The sequence below is a fragment of the Rosa chinensis genome, chromosome 7 (genome assembly GCF_002994745.2).
Source record: "Rosa chinensis cultivar Old Blush chromosome 7, RchiOBHm-V2, whole genome shotgun sequence".
Lineage (NCBI taxonomy): Eukaryota > Viridiplantae > Streptophyta > Magnoliopsida > Rosales > Rosaceae > Rosa > Rosa chinensis.
Genome location: NC_037094.1, coordinates 17,760,215 through 17,780,290, shown reverse-complemented (window position 1 = coordinate 17,780,290; position 20,076 = coordinate 17,760,215). Strand labels below are relative to the sequence as shown.

Below are 20,076 nucleotides of genomic sequence, written 5' to 3'. Positions count from 1 at the left end.
AGTTCATTTGATGGAACCATTTATCCTCCTTCTAACCAAAGAATATATATATATATATATATCGTTGCATACCTAATCAAAAACAATAATTCATTTCTGATAAACCAAGATTACCCACCAACCTCCCTAATCAAACCCCTAATTTAATCCAATCTGCTTGCTCTTCAAAAGATAAGTGGAAATTAAATTAATCAATCTCAATCAAGCCAAGCCAATTAGAGCGAGCAAGCAAGCGAGCAAGCTTTTATGTTGGTTGCTTTTCATGAGCTCTTCCAACTCTCTTTCATGGTAATGATTCTCTCTCTTCCTCTTTCTCTCTCTTTCATTTTTCAAAGGACCAAATATCAAGTACCCACCAGAAGCCACAACCAAACAATCTTGAAAACCTCACTCACCTCTTTTTTCTTGTTTGATTGAAATTTCTCTTTCCCTGTAGCCTTTCTCTTTCTCTGTGTATGTAAGTTCTTTGTTTTTCTCAGACTCAGTTCAGAAAGTGTTGCGTTTCAGATCCCAATATAGCAGCAGCAGCAGCAGCAGCATCTTTTCTCTTCTCTTCTCTTCTTTGCACCCTTAACGAGATATGAAACTGTCAAACACCATAATGACATGAACATCAAAACCTCACAAGCCTCTTTCAATTTCTTTGAGGTCCTCCTCTCAAACCTACACAAGCCCCCAAAACCCTTGATTCTTCACTACCCTTTATAATTCTCCCCCTTCTCTTCCAAAGCCATTTCTCCAAATCTCAAACTGATCCAAACCCACCTCTCTTTTCCTCCAACAAAAAAAAAAAAAAATGCAAGACAGTGGCTTGGGAATGATGGGTTCTGGCGGAGGTGGAGGTCTGAGTGGCGGCGGCGGCGGTGGTGACGACCATACTCACCAACTTAAGTCTGAGATTGCCACACACCCTCTCTACGAACAACTCCTGTCGGCACACGTGTCGTGTCTCCGGGTCGCCACGCCGATCGATCAGTTGCCGTTGATCGATGCTCAGCTCTCACAGTCACACCATCTCCTCCGCTCCTACGCCTCGCACCAACAACAGCACGGCCATTCTTTATCGCCCCATGAGCGCCAAGAGCTCGATAACTTCTTGGTATAGCTTAGTAATATTCATGTTTTCTTGGTTTTGTCCATTAGTCTCTCTCTCTCTCTCTCTCTCTCTACTAATTTGTGGATTAATTATAACCCTTTTTACAGTCGCAGTATTTGATAGTGTTGTGCTCGTTCAAAGAACAACTGCAGCAACATGTGAGAGTTCATGCCGTCGAGGCGGTCATGGCCTGCCGTGAGATTGAAAGCACCTTGCAGGCTCTTACTGGTAAATTATATGTCATAAATTAGCATACTTTTCTGCTAAATTAGCAATCTTGATGCTTGTTTATTTTCTTTGCATAATTTGGGGATTGGGAAACTTGTTTCTCTTAGTCCGTTTTGATGTTTAAAGCGTTTGGTGGGCATAAAGATAAGAAGGGACAGCTATTTTGGGGTTCTGGAAGTTCTGAGTGTCCTTGCAAGAAAAAAAGTTGGGTGGGTCTACAAAAAATAGCCAATAGATTAGGGAGTTGGGTAGTGGCTAGGGGTTGTTTTAAAGTAGAGGGTACACCATAACCATCACCAAACTGATGATAAGGGTGCAGCTAGCTATATAAATATTATTTTGGGTTCTATATAATATCTAATCTGGTGATTGCGATATTTGTTTTTTAATGGTTTGTGAGCACTGAATGGAATGCATGAACTTTGTTTGTTGGCTTATCCATATCTGAGGAGTTTGTTGATTTGGTGTTGGAGTACTATATAATTAAGTAAATTAACCAAAGGGTAGCCAATCATATCGTTAATTAATGATATGATTATATGAGGTTGGATATTTGTATGGATACTTGCTACCTGATACAGATAGCAATAATTCAATATCATTGGGGTTAACTACCAAACAGATTGAAATAACTTCGAAATGTTTATTTGTTTTGAAAAGGCTCTATCACTACTGATGGGGTTAGGAACGCTGAAGAGAAAAATAGAATACAACTTACAATTCTAATCAATACTCAGAGTCATGAATATATACAGTTGTTTGCGTCTGATTTATTTTCCTTGTAAGTCTAAAGTTTGCACTTTAAGTTGCATGCAGAACTGAAAAGACCCCTTTCTTTCTTAGGTAGAACTATTACATTGCAAGGAAAATATACAAATTAACAAGGATCACCCTTGATTTGTGTATACATAATCTTAGTAATGATTGTGACTTGATTATAGACTATACATTGAAGTACGCTAGTGCTGGACATAGGCTAGTTCGTTTAAGAGAAATTTCTCTCTACTTAGGGCATCTCCAAGAGAGTAGCTATTTTAAAAAAAAATTGAAATTTAACAAATATTAGGATAAAATCTATCTCCAATAGAATAGCTATCCAATACCTAAATTTAGCTTTAGCTAAACACTCTAGCTATATTTAGCTAGGATGAGAGAAATTTTAACTAAAACCTAAATTTAACTTGAGATTTATGTATTCTGTTGGAGTATAACTTAATAGCTAACTAGTTATATTTCACTTTTTGCTACTTTTAGCTATGAATATAAATATCACTGTTGGAGATGCTCTTAAACTTGGAAAACATATGGTGATTATTTCTAGACCTATCTAAACCATACGGCTTCTTCTACCTTAAGGTGATTGATTATGAGAAAACCTATCAATTGCTGAAAATGACCAATTCGATTTTATTTATTTATTTTTAGCTCTAGAACATAGAATAAATGTTTGCACTAGAGAAAGAACCATATATAGAAGAGTCTCTTGTCCCAAATTTTTTGTCATTCTAATTTAACTGCACTTCTTCGTGTCAAATGCATATTCCCTCTCCCTACACTTGAAAAATAGACTGAGTAGTATTTTGCATTACTATAAAGTTTACTACATTTTAATTAGTTAGTGATGAATGACATAGTATCAATGCATAAGAGGTAAGATATATCTAGGCATGGATGATGAGAGATACGGGTATAATATAAGTGTCATTAATAATGTTAATAATGAGAGATACGGGTATGATATAAGTTTCATTAATAATGTTAATATTAACATACACTATATTAATATTAACATACACTATATAGTGTATGTTAATATTAACATTATTAATGAAACTTATATCATACCCGTATCTCTCATTATTAACATTATTAATGACACTTATATTATACCCGTATCTCTCATCATCCATGCCTAGTTAATTATTTTATTTTTTTCTCACAAGTCTGTTCTATCTTTCAATACCAGAACATTAGTTTGTATCACTGAAACCACTCGTTATGCTCCATTGTCTTCAAATAAACATTGATTGAAATTTTGATGGCTTATTAATCACCTTTTTCAGGAGTGAGTCTGGGTGAAGGAACAGGTGCAACAATGTCAGATGATGAAGATGACATGCCAATGGATTTCTCTATGGATCAAGCTGGCTCTGATGCCCACGACATGATGGGATTTGGACTCCCTACTGAATCGGAAAGATCTCTCATGGAAAGAGTTCGTCAGGAATTGAAGATTGAGCTTAAGCAGGTGAATAATTATAAGCTATGTATAGTAAATTTTTTCTTGCTAGATATCACACATTACCTTTCGGACACGATTTCACAGAGTACAGTAATCACAACAAACTTGCACTTTTCAAATTTGCAGGGTTTTAAGTCGAGAATTGAGGATGTAAGGGAGGAAATCTTAAGAAAAAGAAGGGCAGGGAAATTACCTGGAGACACAACTACAGTGCTGAAGAATTGGTGGCAGCAACACTCAAAGTGGCCATATCCAACTGTAAGCAAACAACTTCGATCACCATTCATATATACAATTGAGATCATTGTATTCTAGTAATACTGATGCATCTTTCTGCATATTTTATGATATACACAGGAAGATGACAAGGCAAAACTTGTGGAAGAGACAGGGTTGCAGCTTAAGCAAATAAACAATTGGTTCATCAATCAAAGGAAGCGCAATTGGCACAGCAACTCTCAGTCAGTGACTTCTTTGAAGTCGAAGCGCAAAAGATGAGACAATTGTTCAATGGAAGAAGTAAATGGTGACCTTACTTTTGTGTCTGATATATATTGCTATTTTGTGACCTTGGGGTGGGGAGTAAATATAATCTAGCCTAGCCAACACCTGTGAAAGCATTGAAGAGATTTAGATGTTTGATACAGAAGTAACAAATGGGCAACAAATAGCTTAATTACATGTGAGGTTGGTAAATTCATGTTTTAAATGTAGTGGTACTCTATCTCTGTTGTACTATATTCATTTACTTAATTTTGAGTTTGCTTCCATCGATGCTTGCAAATGTAGACTGGTTATGAGCTTATGATCTGTTTCTGTAAAATTGTTGCAACATTTCTAACATTGGTATTAAGGCGACGTTTGTGATTCACAAATATAAGGCTCTCTTGAATTTTGGTCATCATGTTTCTCAACATTGGCCAGTTCAGACAGTCCTTCACTAAGAGTCAATATTGTATCAAAGTTAACTAGCTATGTTTTTTTTTGTTTAAATCATTGATCAACCGTGAATTTTTACCTCAAGACATTGATGGCCCTATTTGTCTTCATATAGACCCTGATCAATGCAAATGATAGAAATAAACAAGGAAATAGCACACAGCTCGCATCGAGCCACGTACCGAATTCCAACACTAGGACATTGAAAAGCCAAAGTATAATAAGTTCATATGCAGCATGCATATGCACCAGAATGTTTGAAGGATGTAAGATATGCTTCATGCCTTCATATATATTTAGTGACGCATATCATGATGGACAAGTGATTTACAAGGCTAGTGCTCCACTAAAACAAGATAATTAAAGTAAATTAGTTAAGCATCAAAACTAGATAATGAAGCTTTATAATGGAATTAGGTTATATTATATTGCATCTTATCGTTTGCATGCTTTTGTAACTGAATTAAGAAAAGTTAATAAGGTGCCTTCAAATCAGGGCACGAAACGTTGATCCTTGAAAAATGAAAATAAAAGCTAGCATTATAATGGCATGGCATATTGGCATTGGAGCATCAGAAAGAATAGTACTCCATGCGTGTTTTATAAATTTGCTACTGTCATTCCACAATGCAATTCATTTATCGAATCCCTACATCAAGGGAACATCATTCTAAAAATCAGTCCAGTTGAAAACAGTTTGGTCATCTAATTTTTTGTAGAGTGAATAGACTATAGAGATGCATATATTTTGTAAGTTAAAACTGAAATCATATGTTTGGTAACAATTGATCCGACTAATTTTTGATAGACATATGATCTTTGAAAAATAACTTGAGATATGGATGGCTCGAATTGTTACAATATTACAAATCGAAGGAGAATATCTTCACTTTTTTTATTATGTTCTTAAAGTCCATAGTACCTTAACAAAAACTGAAAAGAAGTTTCATGTTATATACAACTCTTCATATAGGATATTCCGTAAATACATGACATTGTAGTGCTTAACAGACATGGAAGCAATGCAGAGCCTTGGGCCTAAGAGTGGCTCCGTCGGCGCCAGACACTTAGCATCACTTAGTGATGCGGGAAGCATGAACACGATAGCAAGAGGCTCCGTCAAGTGTCGAAAGTCATATGAGATGAGCTAGAATCCACTAGCGATTATGGGCGGCACAGCCGTAAGAAACATAGAGAAATTTCTCTAATATCTGTTTTTTTTATTTATTGATAACTTGAATCAAAATTACAATCTAAGATGTGCCTTATATACGGTATATAACATAAACCTAATGCAACTAGAAAACAAAAAGAACAATTTATTATTAAACCTGATTAAATAAAAATCAAAAATAAAATCCTAGATACAAAAAAATATTACGCTTGGAAATTGGAATCCCAATCAAGATTTTGTTATAGAATCCCGGTATATCCAAAATAGCAATTTATGATTAATTTCATCATTAAGAAGCCTATTTGAATACCAATTTCCAATATTCAAATTATTATTCTTAATGTGAAGACCCTTCTTTCTTTTCGAGAGTTTTTGTTGAAATTGGTTAAAATTTCGTCTTACATCACCTAGAGCATAAGATTAGCTAAAAAGTAATTGGAATTCCTGTGATCCCCTTCTTTTTCTTCTTGTATTAATTATATTAAGATGACCTAAAAAGCATTTCAAAGATCATCTACTAAGTGGAAATGTGGGGAAATTTCTTTGGTATGGACGCACAACGAAGAAGTATAGATTTTAGGCTAGGTGTTCATTATTTTAAGTTCTTTAAGGCATTGAACATTTTGTCTTCATCTTAATCACAACGAAATTGGTCTTAGCAATCACCTTTGCTCATCCTTGACGGGGTTTAGGACTCCCAAATTTTTGTGGGTGTCACACCCACCATTTGAAAAGTAGACACCACCATGAAAATGACCACATCTTTGAGATTCATACAATAGATTAAGAGAAAGTGAGACAGATCCAACATTCGTCATACTTCAATGGCGAATCACATAAAAGAAACTAGGTGGTGATGCTATGTTTTTGTCAGTGAGGAAAAAGTTTAAGTCGAACTCAAAACTAAAACAACCATTATAATTTTCAATCATTTTACTTTTCTTTGGCCAGAGAAAAGGGCACTCAATTATATTCTATAAATAGTACAAGTATCAACTAATATCAAATGGATTCCTTACCATGCTTATGGTGGATATGGTTAATCATTTCAATCACCTTTCTTGCAAAACAAGAAACCCAACTTCTAGCACATAACCACCAAAAACGACCTACAACAAATGTAACCAAGCACCTTCACTTCCCAAGTTTTCACCCAAGTAATCCTGAATTGAAATGCCTTGGAAATGCAGTCATCTCAGAAGAGAAGGGTGTGATTCAAATACCTCATGCATCATTAAAAGTTCAACCCCAGACATACCAAGTAGGCAGAGCTCTTTATTCTTCTCATATACGCCTATTTGATCCAATGACTCTAACCCCAGCTTCTTTCCAAACAACCTTCTCTTTCCAATTCACCAACTCTACCACAAATCGCAGTGGAAATGGCCTAGCCTTTGTCATCGTCCCGGATGAATTCACCACTGGAAAACCAGGCCCATGGCTTGGTATTGTCAACGATGCATGCAACCATTACAAGGTCTTTGCAGTTGAATTTGACACTAGCCATGACCTACAGTTTGGTGATCCCAACGATGATCACGTTGGGATCAACCTAGGAACCATTGTGTCCTTCAAAACCGCAAATTCGTCCGAGGCTAGTGTTTCTCTCCATAATCACACGGTAGTCCACCGGGTTTGGATCACCTACGATGGATATCTTAGGTGGATCACCCTCCATCTGGGGATAGACGGCGACCCTAAGCCCTCACAACCTCTACTATCTTCATCTTTAAATCTTTCTCCATTTCTTGAAGAATACATGTTTGTTGGGTTCTCTGCTTCCACCGGAGACTCATCCCAGATCCACAATATATTCTCATGGAACTTTTCGTCGACAGTTCCAGCTTCTCTTCCAATCCCATCACCCAAAATTTGTCACAGAAATGTAAAACACCAGGTCTCCAAGTACTCAAAAACAGGCCAAAGGGCGCCACCAAGCGGTTTCTTGATCTTTGTGACTTTATTGGGATTGTGTAGTTTGGCTTTTCTTGGTTTCTACTTCAGCAGTCAGAGAAACAAGAGCAGCTCGGAGGAGGCGTTTTCAAGATTCCTTGAAAGGAGGAAAAGGCCAATGCTTCCAAGCAAACCTCGCAAGTTTACATTTACAGAGCTTTACAGCGCAACGCAACGTTTCAGCAGAGTCTATGTGTTGGCAAGTGATGCTAGTGGTGTTTTGTATAGAGGGACGCTCACTAATGGGTATCATGTTGCCGTGAGGCGGTTCTCAACTCGGTTTTTGGGTTCGTCGAGCTCGCGCTTTGATTGGGTCCGAATTAAGAAAAGAATCGGTGAAATAACAAAGGTAATTAATTTTTAAAAGTTGAAACCTCGCATCACTTTAGCATGAAAAAGTCTACGGGCCATTAACATATTGATCAATACATCAACATATAGCTAGACACATTAATGGTGGACCGATTTGCTACAACGTTATAAACTAACTTGAGATTAGCTGGAATTAGTCTACTAATGTATGAAACTAGTTTATCATTAAACCGAACTGATCTAATTCGTGTATCAATATATTAATGTATTATAGATCGACGAACTCCTTCTGCATACTAAACTTATGAATTACAATATATGAATCTCTTAAAGATCCTTATTATTTCAGCAAGACATTTTATCAAACAAATTGTGTTTGTTATTGAGCTCAAAGTTGCAAGGTTAATGACAGAACGTTTAACAGGTGGTAGCTCACCCAAGTCTACCGATTATACGAGGGTGGTGCTGCGAAAGCGGAGAGGCCATGATCGTCTACGATCATTACCAGAACGGAAGCTTGGACCGATGGCTGTTTGGGCTTGGAACACTCCCATGGACGTGGCGGTTCAAGCTCATCAAAGACATAGCAGAAGCTCTAAGTTTCCTCCACTCCAAACAACTCGCTCATGGAAACTTAAACACAAGCACTATCTTCCTCGACGTGAACTACCGGGCCGTTGTTGGAGACTACCGGCTCGGATTCTTTTCGGGCGAGTCGGGTCGAGATGACCCGGTTTCTGGTATGAGAGCGGATGTGTTCGGGTTTGGAATGTTGGTATTGGAAATTGTAACTGGTAAAAAAGAGGAGGAGGTTGGAGATGAAGAGGTGGGTCTTTTAGGGTTTGTAGGGGAAATGCATGGGAAGGGAGAGATGGTGAAGGTTGTGGATGAGAGATTGGGAGACCAGGTTAACCGGGAGGAAGCGAGTCGGGTTTTGAAAATTGGGCTGAGTTGCGCCACAGAGAGTTGTAGCAGGCCCAACATGAATGAGGTGTTTCAGTGCCTCACTAATGCACACCAGTAATGGATGATTCCTACTTGCACTGTTGCATATTTGAGAAAACTTGGGAAATTGTTCAAAAAGGTGAAAACTTGGGAAAAATATTAGAAAAGATCTTCCGTGTCCCTTTTTTTTTTGGAATGGTATTAGGACTGGACTACGGGAGGTATCCGCAAAAACCCAACTGACATATGAGTCTAACGCCATTTACCACGTGAGATCAATCAAACCACGCAAACCCAAGGTTTTCCACTTTGAATTTTCGCAGTCGTTCAACAGTTAGGCCTCATGATTATCGGACTCATAAAAAGTTGACACATTCACCAGTGTCACATGGGACTCCAGTACTCAGCGATCTACCAATTAGTGACTTGTAAATGTTGAAGCTTGCACTTGAGTGAGGATTCCACTTAATCAAGTGCATGCATTGTCAAACCTGCCAATCTTCATTGGCGATCTCTGGGGTCCTTTGATTTGTATTTTTTCCCTTGGTTAAGGATGCATATATTATAAACTTTTATGACAAAGTTGCTTATAGTAAACGACCCAATGCGATCTCATTAACATAAAAAAAAAAAAAAAATTCTGTTTAGTATCTGAAGTATGCCTTTGTCCTCATTTCAGCCATTGTCTTTCTAATTTAATCTGAAAAGTCCATGAGGTCACAGTTTCCGTCCAATTGATCCTCGCCATATAAATGCTCCGTTAACTAGCTGACGTGGTAGATGAGCAGATGCCAACTCAGTGCCATGTAAGCATGGTGGATGTTAAAATGTCAAAAATAACCCTAGCCTCTCCTTTTAATTTTTTTTTAATTATTCTCTTTTTTGTTCTTGTTGTAAATCTCTTCTTCCTCTTGTTTCTTTATCCAAACACCGGCCTCCTAGCTCTTCTTATTCCTCTCATCACATCCAACCTCAAAATTGAATAAGTTGTTTCGGAATCCAAAACAAAACCACTCCATGAGCCCAAAATCGAGGAGAACCCAGTGAAAGAAGCAGAGGAAGTAGCCAAGGAAACATCGCAATCCGCGATCTCTCCAGATGAGGTTTTAATTTGGGGTACTGTTCCACTACTCAAGGATGACAGGAGTGACATGATTCTTCTCAAGTTTTTGAGGGATTGAGATTTCAAGGTGAAAGATGTTTTGTTATGTTCCGAAACACGATCCACTGGAGGAAGCAGTTTGAGATCGATGCTCTTGTGGAGGAAGATCTAGGTGGTGATTTAGAAAAAGTGGTGTTTATGCATGGGTATGACAGAGAGGGTCATGAAGAGGCCCTTGTTCGAGGCGGTGCCTAAGTCGTTTGCTGCGGAGATGGTGAAGTACACCATCAGAATGGTTTTCTGACTTTCTCTGCTTAATTTTCATTTGTGGAATCTGAGTTTTCAAATTCAGTGCATTCAATGCTTGGGTTTTTTTATTTTTGTCTTTGGGTAGTTAGATCTCGTTGAGATTTTGAAGTTTTTGAGATTGAATTAAAGGTAAGGAGGAAGAAGGAAGAAGGAAGAAGGAAGAAGAAGATGAATAGGCAGTAGCAAGTGTCACCCTACTGGTTCTAGGACTTAGATTCTGTAAAGAAAGACGTGTAGTTTTTGTTCTTGAATGTGGAATCGCTGTGTTAGGTGTTGGGATTTGTGGATTTTGTGTGGTGGTGAAGATAGGGATCTGGGGGATTAGAAATGAGGAGTTGAGTGGCAGTGTCTTGAAGAAGATGAATAAGCATGGTTGTGGTGGAGAGCTCAGTGGTGGTTATGGGTGTAGTAATAGGTGGAGTAGGAGGTGGTGTAGCAGCGAGTGGTGGTGGTGAGAGGGTGGTTTTGGAGGTTGTGACATTGAAACTGCTCTCAGTGAGTCCTTAAATATCAAAGAAGTTGGAGAAGAGTCGTCGAATGACAAATTCGAGGAGGTTTTTGGATGGTAAGCTTGGTGGTGGCGGTGGAGAGCGCGGTGATGGTTATGGTGGTGGTGGCAGTGGAGAGCTTGGTGATTGGTAGTGGCGGTGGATTTTGGTGTGAAGAAGAGAGAGAGAGAGAGAGAGAGAGAGAGAGAGAGAGAGAGAGAGAGAGAGAGAGAGAGAGAGAGAGAGAGAGAGAGAGAGAGAGAGAGAGAGAGAGAGAGAGAGAGAGAGAGATTAAAAGGAAAAAAGGAAAAAAGGAGAAAGGACAGGGTTATTTTTGACATTTTAACATCCACCATGCTTACGTGGCGCTGAGTTGGCATTTGCTCATCTGCCACGTCAGCTAGTTAACGGAGCATTTAGAGAGAGAGAGAGAGAGAGAGAGTAACATAAATTAAAAGGAAAAAAGGAGAAATGACAGGGTTATTTTTGACATTTTAACATCCACCATGCTTACGTGGCGCTGAGTTGGCATTTGCTCATTTGCCACGTCAGCTAGTTAACGGAGCATTTAGACGGCAAAGATTAATTGGACATAAATTGTGACCTTAGAGCCTTTTCAGATTAAATTAGAAAGACAGGGATTGAAGTCTGAAACGAGGAGAAAGACATATTTCAGGGACTAAACAGAATTTTTTCCTAAAAAAAAAAGTGGAGTTTGATAGATATGATCGTGGGATGACTTGTAAAAGTCACATACGATTAATATGTTGCACAAGTTAAGAGTCCGGCTCTTGTGACCGAAGTTTGTCTCCTTTTTTTTTTTTTTTGGTTACGTGTCTCCTTTTCTCTTTGAACTCATCAACTTCAGGGTTGTTCGAAAATAGTAAAATAGTTTGCAGAGAAGATTTGCGGCCTAAATTGCTGGACTAGGGTCTTTTTGGTCTTGTTTGAGCCCAAAAGCAATTTTGGCAAAATCCTCTAGTGGGTTCGAGCTAGCAGGCCGATACCTGCGGCCCAAAAATAAAATTACTCGGGTTTGGGTTATAGCTTTGCCCATTCCGTGTTTCATAAGGAGACGAAACTTTATTGAAATCGAGTAGTAGAGATTAAACAGGAAACTTCAATTAAGAATCCTTCTAAGGCAAGGAGCAGTCGAAACCCTAGGGTATAAATACAGGGTTAAGCGGCGAAATCAAGGAGCCCTCTCGAATCAATCAATCCCAGCGATTACAAAGCCTCCCCGGAGCAAAACCTTCAACCTCGTTGAAACCCGGTGATCGCCCGCCAGTCCTAGTCTCCTCGCGAGCAGACTGTCAGCCTCACCAGATCAATCCGGCGACCGTACTTCCAGTCCCAGTCTCCCCAGGAGCCGACTGCTAGCACAACTGCCACTGTTACTTCCAGTGAAGCAAGGGTAACGCCCTCGCAACCCAGCGAAGCTAAAGTCACTCTTTAGCAAACCCGTGCTTCTATCAACTTCCCAGTGATTGCTCTGCTTAGTCTACAACACTAAGTATCGATTCGGTGAACGCAAGAGACCACAACCAAAGCCCTTACCCAGTAAGGCAAAAAGTCCTTTCACGAAAGGCAAGAGAAGAACCCTGTGACGAGGTTGGTGCTCTCCTCGTCCATAGCGCTTGATGAAGAAGTCAGGTCAAGGGACTACCCCAACGATTGCACCCCGCGGTGCTGGTACGCCTGCGCAACCACACACTCAAAAGAGACTGTTTGCACACCAGTTGGTTTTGGAGCCAAACATTTTGGCACGCCCAGTGGGACAAAGCTAGAGTCTTTTGTGTTCACCATCATTGGGATGCCAGGGGAAAATCTTTACCAAAGGAGATTCCTAAAGTGAAAAGATGGCCAATGTTGCCACCAATGGCGACACTACGACAAGAGAGGCTTTCGTTGAGAAGCCTATTCCAGAGGGAGCGACCTTCGAGGAAAAACTCGCGATCATCATGGAGAATGTCGAGAACCATCGCAAGAAGATGGACGCTGATTTTGCCAGGGAAACCGCGAAGGCGAATCGGCTCACACGCGAATTGAACGAGCGTATCGCCCAACGGACTGAGGATACCAAGCGACAAAATCAAGTCATGGAGGCCATCGCAAACCAAAACAAGCATACCTCATCGGAGTTCGCGACCTTGCGCAAGGAAGGTCCCAGCTTGACTACTCAAGTCGGTTCACAGCTAAGCGAATTGGAAAGCCAAAAATCTTCGAGCGAAGAGGTTGTTTCTGAGGTTGAATTGCCTACAGGTGGCAATAAACCTAAATGCCTCATTGATGAGTCACGGCCTTACATAGAGGCTTTGCATGGAGAAGATGGTCAACAAGATTGTTCCTCTGACAATATAATTGTCTCAGAACAAATATATGATTTTTCCACTGATCAAGCCAAATACGTGGCTATTGATCAGATGCATGAGGGGCAAGATGAAGCCCAGGTTCACCCCCTTGATAGCCAGAAGCAGTTGTATAATCAATTTAATTATGGTTATGCTACTGGACGTCATCATAACCAAGGTGGTAATCAAGAACATGACCCACTCAATTATGACCATGTAGGGGATCAATTAAAGCATGGTCTACCTTGCTATCACCAATTAAGCCTTGGCCATGCTACTGGACGTCATGGTAAGAGTGATCATAATCATGGCCAACTTAATTATCAATTAAGTTGTGGTCTTGAAAAGCCAATCTGTGGTTTTATTAATCAATTCTACTTCAATTTCTTCATCAGTGCTTCAATGCCAAGCGGTGGCTTTGATATATGTGGAGGATACATCTGCGACCCACCTTGCAAGAATGGCCAGAATAATTATTCTAGTGGCCAATTTGTCATTCGCGACTGCAAATTTGAATATCATCAATACAAGTTAACTCTTGTTTACAGTTATTTAAATTTCTTGCAAAAGAAATTTTTCTATGATGATACTAAACAGTCCGTAGAGGCGTCTCAATATGATGCCTGGAAAGAAAATAGAGGCAAACAAATGTTTGATATGCCTATTTTTGCATAGGAGATCAATTCATCAAATTTTGGTGATTCTAAATATGATCTCAACATGGAACCAATTTATGATGAATATGATGATGATTACAATTTAATTATGGGTTCCAAAAATCGCATGCAGCAGTTCAAATCCCTTGAACAAGTGGTCGAATACAATAACCAATCTGTGGCTTATTCTGAAGACACTATGTTCTATGATATGGTAGTTGGCGACAAAGCCGATCTTGGGACATTATTATCTCCAAAATTGCAATTGAAGATCTCGCTTCGTCAACCAACAAAGATACTTGGGGGGCAATATTACTCCTTCTACGAGCCAAATTTCTTCCAAGTTTTCGACGCGAAGTATCTTTGTTGCTTTCCTACAAGCTCTTACAAGAGGGATTTTCATGCTATAAATTTTGATGCATCGGAGCTTGGAGTGAAGCATAGATGGCCTCCCCCGTGGCCTTCTAGAGGTTAGCCAAACACACTGATGCTAGCTTCTTTATTTGCTTCTAATTTTTAGTTTGCATCTTTATTTTAGTTAGTTAAAAAAAATAAAAAAATAAAATACAAAAAGAGAGTTATGCGGGACATCAGCGAGTGGCCGCCAGCGAAAGCAAGCGACCGCGAGGAGCGCAGGGCCGAGAGCAAAGTGGGCGCAAAGAGATGGCCGCTAAGCGAGATGGTCACGAGGACATCAGCGATTGGCCGCGAGTGAGTGCCCATTGGCTCGCAGCCGCGAAGCGAGTTCTAGTGAAGAATCCTTCGTAAATGCTTTTCTAGCGAGCACTGATCAAGTGAAGCGAACGCTCGCAAGGAACATTATCTCGAGAAGTAGAGCTCGCTGAATACAGGTGGCCTGAGCCTCGCTAGCGGGGTTCGATCCGGCAAAGCGCTGCGCCAGAGTTGCCAACAAGATGTGCATACCCTGAAGCGAAGGCGATCTGGACGCTAGCAATGGCTTCAGTGGATGTATGCCAATCCCAGTGGCAGACGTCGAGGCGGAGGCAAGACGAAGGCTTTCGGTGCTGAAGCGGAATCAGAGAGAGGCACTTCAGCTGGCGAAAAAGGCAGAATTGAACATTTTTGAAACTACATACCCACTCCGGAGTAATCTCCCTTTGTTTCTGCGAAGCTCAAGCTCAATCCCCATGACCCAGTGATTATTTGTGCTTTTTGCTAATTAATTGATCTTTTGTGGGCTATTCTGTTGAGTTTGCATCACAAGTCTGAGAACATGAGATACGCACACAAGGTGTTCGATGGAATGCCTGAGAGAAACCTCCTATGAAGATGGCGTGCTTTGCAGACTTGGGGGGCAGAATTGGAGATTACAGGGGAATATCAGTCCCCAAAAAGAGCTCACTAGCCTTCTCGTGATGATGAAATTTCAGAGTTCGAAGATTTTCATGAGAAGAGAGCAGGAGCAGACAGAAGTCATTTCACCAGAGTAGTTTTCCTTGGCTATTGCTTCACAAATGCACCATGGGATGTTCCATAGTGTATTCAACTACGCGCAGATGATCAGCAGATTGATGATTAACACAAGTGACACTACTACAAAAAGGTCATCAGACGACGGTGGATTTGTGTTGTCTGATGACCAAGCTCACCGTGGTCTAAGTGAGTGTTGTGTGATTGAAAAATCAGACAACGGTGATTTCACCGTTGTGTGATAATAGTTTTCTCAACAGAAATGCTTATTTCCGTTGTGTGAGTTCTGCGCAGCATGTGCCTGGCATGGCATGCGCGGCGATGCCTCGGCACATTCAGACGACAGAAGATGAAATTTTGCCGTTGTCTGAGATTCATAACACACAACAGGTATGACTTATTTTTTGTTGTCTGAGATTCATAACACACAACGGATATAACTTATTCTTTGTTGTCTGAGATTCATAACACACAACGGATATAACTCATTATTTGTTGTCTGAGACTACTAACAGACAATGGATATAACTTAATATTTGTTGTCTGAGGTAAGTAACACACAACTGAAGTAAAATGATCTCCCTTGTCTGTTGATTACTCAGACAACAGTGATCATTTTATTTCTGTTGTGTGTTATGAATCTCACACAACAGAATTTTGTTTTCTTTTGTTGTTGGTTGTTAGTTCACACAACAACTATATTTAGTTATCCGTTGTGTGAATACTGTAATCAATTGGGTACCAACTAGTGACTGTTGTAGGAGAAGCCTCAATTTTAAACTCTTTTACATTCATACAACACATTGTTTTGTATTGTGTTGTATGACTAACCCTTGAACAACAAGAAGAATATCGATATAAATGTTTGTCCAGAATAATACTCAATATATTACCATATAAACAATACTCTAATCCATATATATCATTCAAGTACCATTATTCAAGCATCAATACATTCAAGTAACAAGATAATGCACCAAACAAGAGCATTCTTAGCTAGCTACACATGAATAAAAAACATTCTTATTCTCGATGGCTCTTAACCTTCAGCTGCCATTCGCTTCTACAAAACCTCGAATGTCTCACTCATCTTACTTCTAACCACTCTGCTGCCCCTGCTGGCTCCCAGGCTGATAAACCACCATTCTTGCTCTGCAATGATACGTAAAGTCAAGCATTTTTTATGAGTACAGAGACATAAGATACCAATGAGCTAGAATGGAGAAGTTAAAACAGCTGAAAGTTGATTAAAATCTTGGAAGTAAAGCAGCTCTTGCAGAGTGAAAGAATCATTAATAACTTTCTCCAGATTTGATTACTTTAGACAAGTTATATCACCTGTAGGGAAAGAAGAACATTGACAGAATCGTACAAGCGCTCAGGCTCCATTTTTTCACCATCTCCGATGGCATCATTGACAACATAAGACAACACTGTGGAGGTGAGTGTGACTATGGTGAGAAACATGGAATAATAATTAACGAGCTATATTGGATAAGAAAACCTGACGTGAAGCATTGGAGCAAAGTTTGTAACCTTTAAACCTTCTGCAGTTCATATATCAGAAAATTATAAGAACTGCACCTGCATAATTAATCAAATAAACATATTCAACATTTGCAAGTTGAAACAGATTTCTTAAGTTGGTATAAATCAAAACAATTGATTCACTAAAGGGTAGTCTGACAGCCAAGCAAGGAAAACATAAGAAGCATAATTCGAATGATTTATAGTCATCAATCCTAAATTACAAAATGTGGAGAGGCAAACAGATGTTAACATGTAAGCTTCATTTCTAAAAAAATTATCATTGGAAAGCAGCAATGGAGATTCAAGTATGAAGTCCAAACGATGTATACCTTGCATTGAGATATTCTGATTTCTTATTTGACGGCTAAGACTGACCTTAGGACAATCCTGCTTCAAAATCTTTGCAATCACAGAAGCATATTTTGGAGCCTCCAACAAAGATCTCACTACTGAGTACCCTGCCTGAAGATGGTAGAACTATATTTAGCCATGAAAACTGAACAATTGGAATAACCTTAATGATTAACTGGTTTAGATATTACCTGTGGTTGGATGTACCATGCTAGCAGCAGCACCAAATGCCAAATTCTTTTGCTCCGTATTCAGTAATGACCCCCCAACTGGAATCCAAGACCATTCCTACATTAATTACTGTAAAAGAAAATTTGTACAACCTCTAGATTAAGCTCGCACACTACAAAAATAAAAAATAAAACCAAATTCAACCTACGAACAATTGAATCAAAAGATTTCAAGTTTAAAAATCAAAAAATTTCAACCTAAACCCTATTATAGTACCTAAAGACATACAAAAAGACATTCACTTAGATTCCAATCGATTAGTAAAAAATAAAAAATAAAAAACCCAATAACCCAGCCCCCTCTACACGAACTGAGAAATTGTTTACACAAAAAGCAGACAATCAGAGATAAGCAGAAAACAAGAAACCAAATCCAAATTCACAAAACAAACCCAAACCTTCCTCCGGAAGTCAACCACAATCAGGATCTCTCGTCTTCTCTTTCCCACCCCAGCGACCTACGATCAAAATCAAAAATGTTACATCAAATCAAAAATTCAAAACCAAACACTAACTCCTATTTGTTTTCAGAATTTCAGCCTAACCTTTATATCTGAGACTCCTATTTAGTATATAGTAAATTAGGGAATGAAGGAAACAAATACATTTTTTCATTCATCAAATCAGAAGGGTTTTATAACAATTTCTCTTAGAAATCACAGCTACCACCAGAACATATAAATCAACAAATTTGCAAGAAGTGTCAAAATCAAAACTCAGAAATTTTGAGCCTCTTAACGCAGATAATCTATTACCAAAAACTAATTTAAGTTTCCCAGGTCCTTGCTTGCCATTCTTTCAGATTCTCTATGTTTCCCTTGTTTTGTTGCTGCTATTTGTTGTTTTGTTGCGTCCTGTATCCGTAGAAGCAAAGTCTGGACCTTGTCATTATCCACATGTTGGATCTACAGCAAGCACAAGGAGAATATTATGATAAAAAAAATTAAAGTAACAGATAGACAAAAATGAAACAAAACATGACGACAGATAGTGCCACCAAACATTTGAACAGCTAAGAATGGCGATGGCTTCGCGGAACTAAGCTTGCTGAGGGGAGGCAGTGGTGTCTCAGGACCTGGTGGAATCTCACTTGCTTGGTTCGTCCTCTTTGGCAAGCGGTTGGATAAGTTGGGTTCCTTCTTTGCTGAAGGATATTGTCCTGGCAGAAGGCTTCAACCACCAAGGATCCCAAGGCTTAATCATCTTGCTCAGTTCTCCAGAAGCAACAGCTCTTTGGAATAGTTTCTTCTCTTCTGCAGATAGATCATCAAAACTAACTTCACCTCCTGCAAAGATTGATTACAATAAACTCGTGTTAGCTATCAGATATGGCCAGGTACTTAAAGAACGGATAATCCAGAAGACATACGGGTTAAGATGACAACTATAAACTAAGGACTGCAAACTGTTTATCTGATCAGAATAACTGCAGGACATGAATGAACTTACCAGGCAGCACTTTTTTAATAGTCTTCTCAGACAGTGCAGAATCAGCTGAAAAATAAGACAAGATCTTGGTCAGGAATCCAATTTTCTGATAAATTAGTCAAGGACCATAACTTAAATATGAATATGTTTTAAGAAAGTCGATAAGGACTGAAAAACTAGGGAGCAGCCATCATTAGGCTTCAATGATTCATAGACCAACTACAACAAGTTTTACATTCCAGAGCAAAATTTCCCAAAGATACTAATCATACTACTTCGGTGCTTTATCTAATGGCAGCCTTCGGCTTATGAACGATTTGGTAACACCAACTTCATTAGTAATCATTCAAAGGCATCCAACTCTTCACTCAACCTTAACCCAACAAACCTTCATACATACCACAGTTCACCTCTAATTCCTGAACCAAAGCTGTACCAAACCCTCAGTCGAAAATATTTCTTTGTTCCTAAGCAGCAAATGTGTAATCTTATATCTCGCAATGTGAAACTTACAAACTGAAACATACAATTTACAGTAAAAATAAACAACAACATTCGTAAAAGAAACAAAGAAATTACCATCCACATCCTCATCCATGCCATCAGCTTCATCTTCAGAGTGAAACCTTTTTCGTATGTCCATCATCACCAAAACCATTAACCAAAATTTCACGAAAGCAGAATCTAAACAATCCTATATAAAGAAGGCCAACTTCTGTTAATAAATTGAAACACATCACTGGATTAGGTTTAATTCCATGAAATTCAAAGCCTCTACATGCCGTACAAAAAAGAATCTAAAAGATACTAATGTGCAGTGAGATTTCTGAGTAAGAGGTTACCTTTCTGGTCACTAGTTTCTTTCCAAAGTCCACCCATTTATTCTTTGCAGCCTGGGCGCAAGCTATTTTGAAAACCAATGCATCAAACTTTTTCTGCATTAAAACATCCCACCTTCAAATACCAGCACATCACTCACTACATAAAAACCACAAGCACGAGAAGAATGCATAGAAGCATTACCTGCAATTCATCTTTCGTGATGCCCTCTTGCGGTATGGACAGGAAGAGCCGTACTTCTGGCGTTCCATGAACAGCATATGTCTTCCCTTCCTCGGTGAGCAACCATGTCTCCTTTGTAATCTCCTGCAAAATCGACAAGTAGCAAGAAGTAATCAACACACCATTACACAATCCAGGAATAGGAAATTGGATTAATCTATAGCCAAATTTCTTCGCGCATTGTCTATGTGCCTAATTCTAACAAGTGTGTGAATCCAGTAGCGAAGTTAAAGCCACACTAGAAATTGA

At 39.1% G+C, this 20,076-nt stretch overlaps 2 protein-coding genes across 2 annotated transcripts; both read left to right on the top strand.

Moving 5' to 3' along the window:
• The first annotated feature begins 796 nt into the window (after window positions 1–796).
• LOC112177195 (homeobox protein HD1) lies at window positions 797–4,371 on the top strand. The gene is made up of 5 exons (XM_024315435.2): window positions 797–1,099; window positions 1,204–1,324; window positions 3,388–3,572; window positions 3,693–3,824; window positions 3,924–4,371. The coding sequence occupies exons 1-5, from the start codon at window positions 797–799 to the stop codon at window positions 4,062–4,064; spliced, it is 882 nt and encodes a 293-aa protein (XP_024171203.1). The 3' UTR covers window positions 4,065–4,371.
• A 2,360-nt stretch (window positions 4,372–6,731) lies between these two features.
• Window positions 6,732–9,294, top strand: LOC112180124 (L-type lectin-domain containing receptor kinase VIII.2). The gene is made up of 2 exons (XM_024318629.2): window positions 6,732–7,981; window positions 8,369–9,294. Exons 1-2 carry the CDS (start codon window positions 6,986–6,988, stop codon window positions 8,966–8,968), a joined length of 1,596 nt encoding a protein of 531 aa, XP_024174397.1. The 5' UTR covers window positions 6,732–6,985; the 3' UTR covers window positions 8,969–9,294.
• Window positions 9,295–20,076: the final 10,782 nt, after the last annotated feature.

Excerpts from the sequence above, each read along its gene's own strand:
- LOC112177195 (XM_024315435.2), top strand. The coding sequence starts at position 797 with ATGCAAGACAGTGGCTTGGGAATGATGGGTTCTGGCGGAGGTGGAGGT. Across the intron at positions 1,325-3,387 it reads CACCTTGCAGGCTCTTACTG|GAGTGAGTCTGGGTGAAGGA; the intron begins GTAAATTATATG and ends CACCTTTTTCAG. Across the intron at positions 3,825-3,923 it reads CAAAGTGGCCATATCCAACT|GAAGATGACAAGGCAAAACT; the intron begins GTAAGCAAACAA and ends TGATATACACAG.
- LOC112180124 (XM_024318629.2), top strand. The coding sequence starts at position 6,986 with ATGACTCTAACCCCAGCTTCTTTCCAAACAACCTTCTCTTTCCAATTC. Across the intron at positions 7,982-8,368 it reads GAATCGGTGAAATAACAAAG|GTGGTAGCTCACCCAAGTCT; the intron begins GTAATTAATTTT and ends AACGTTTAACAG.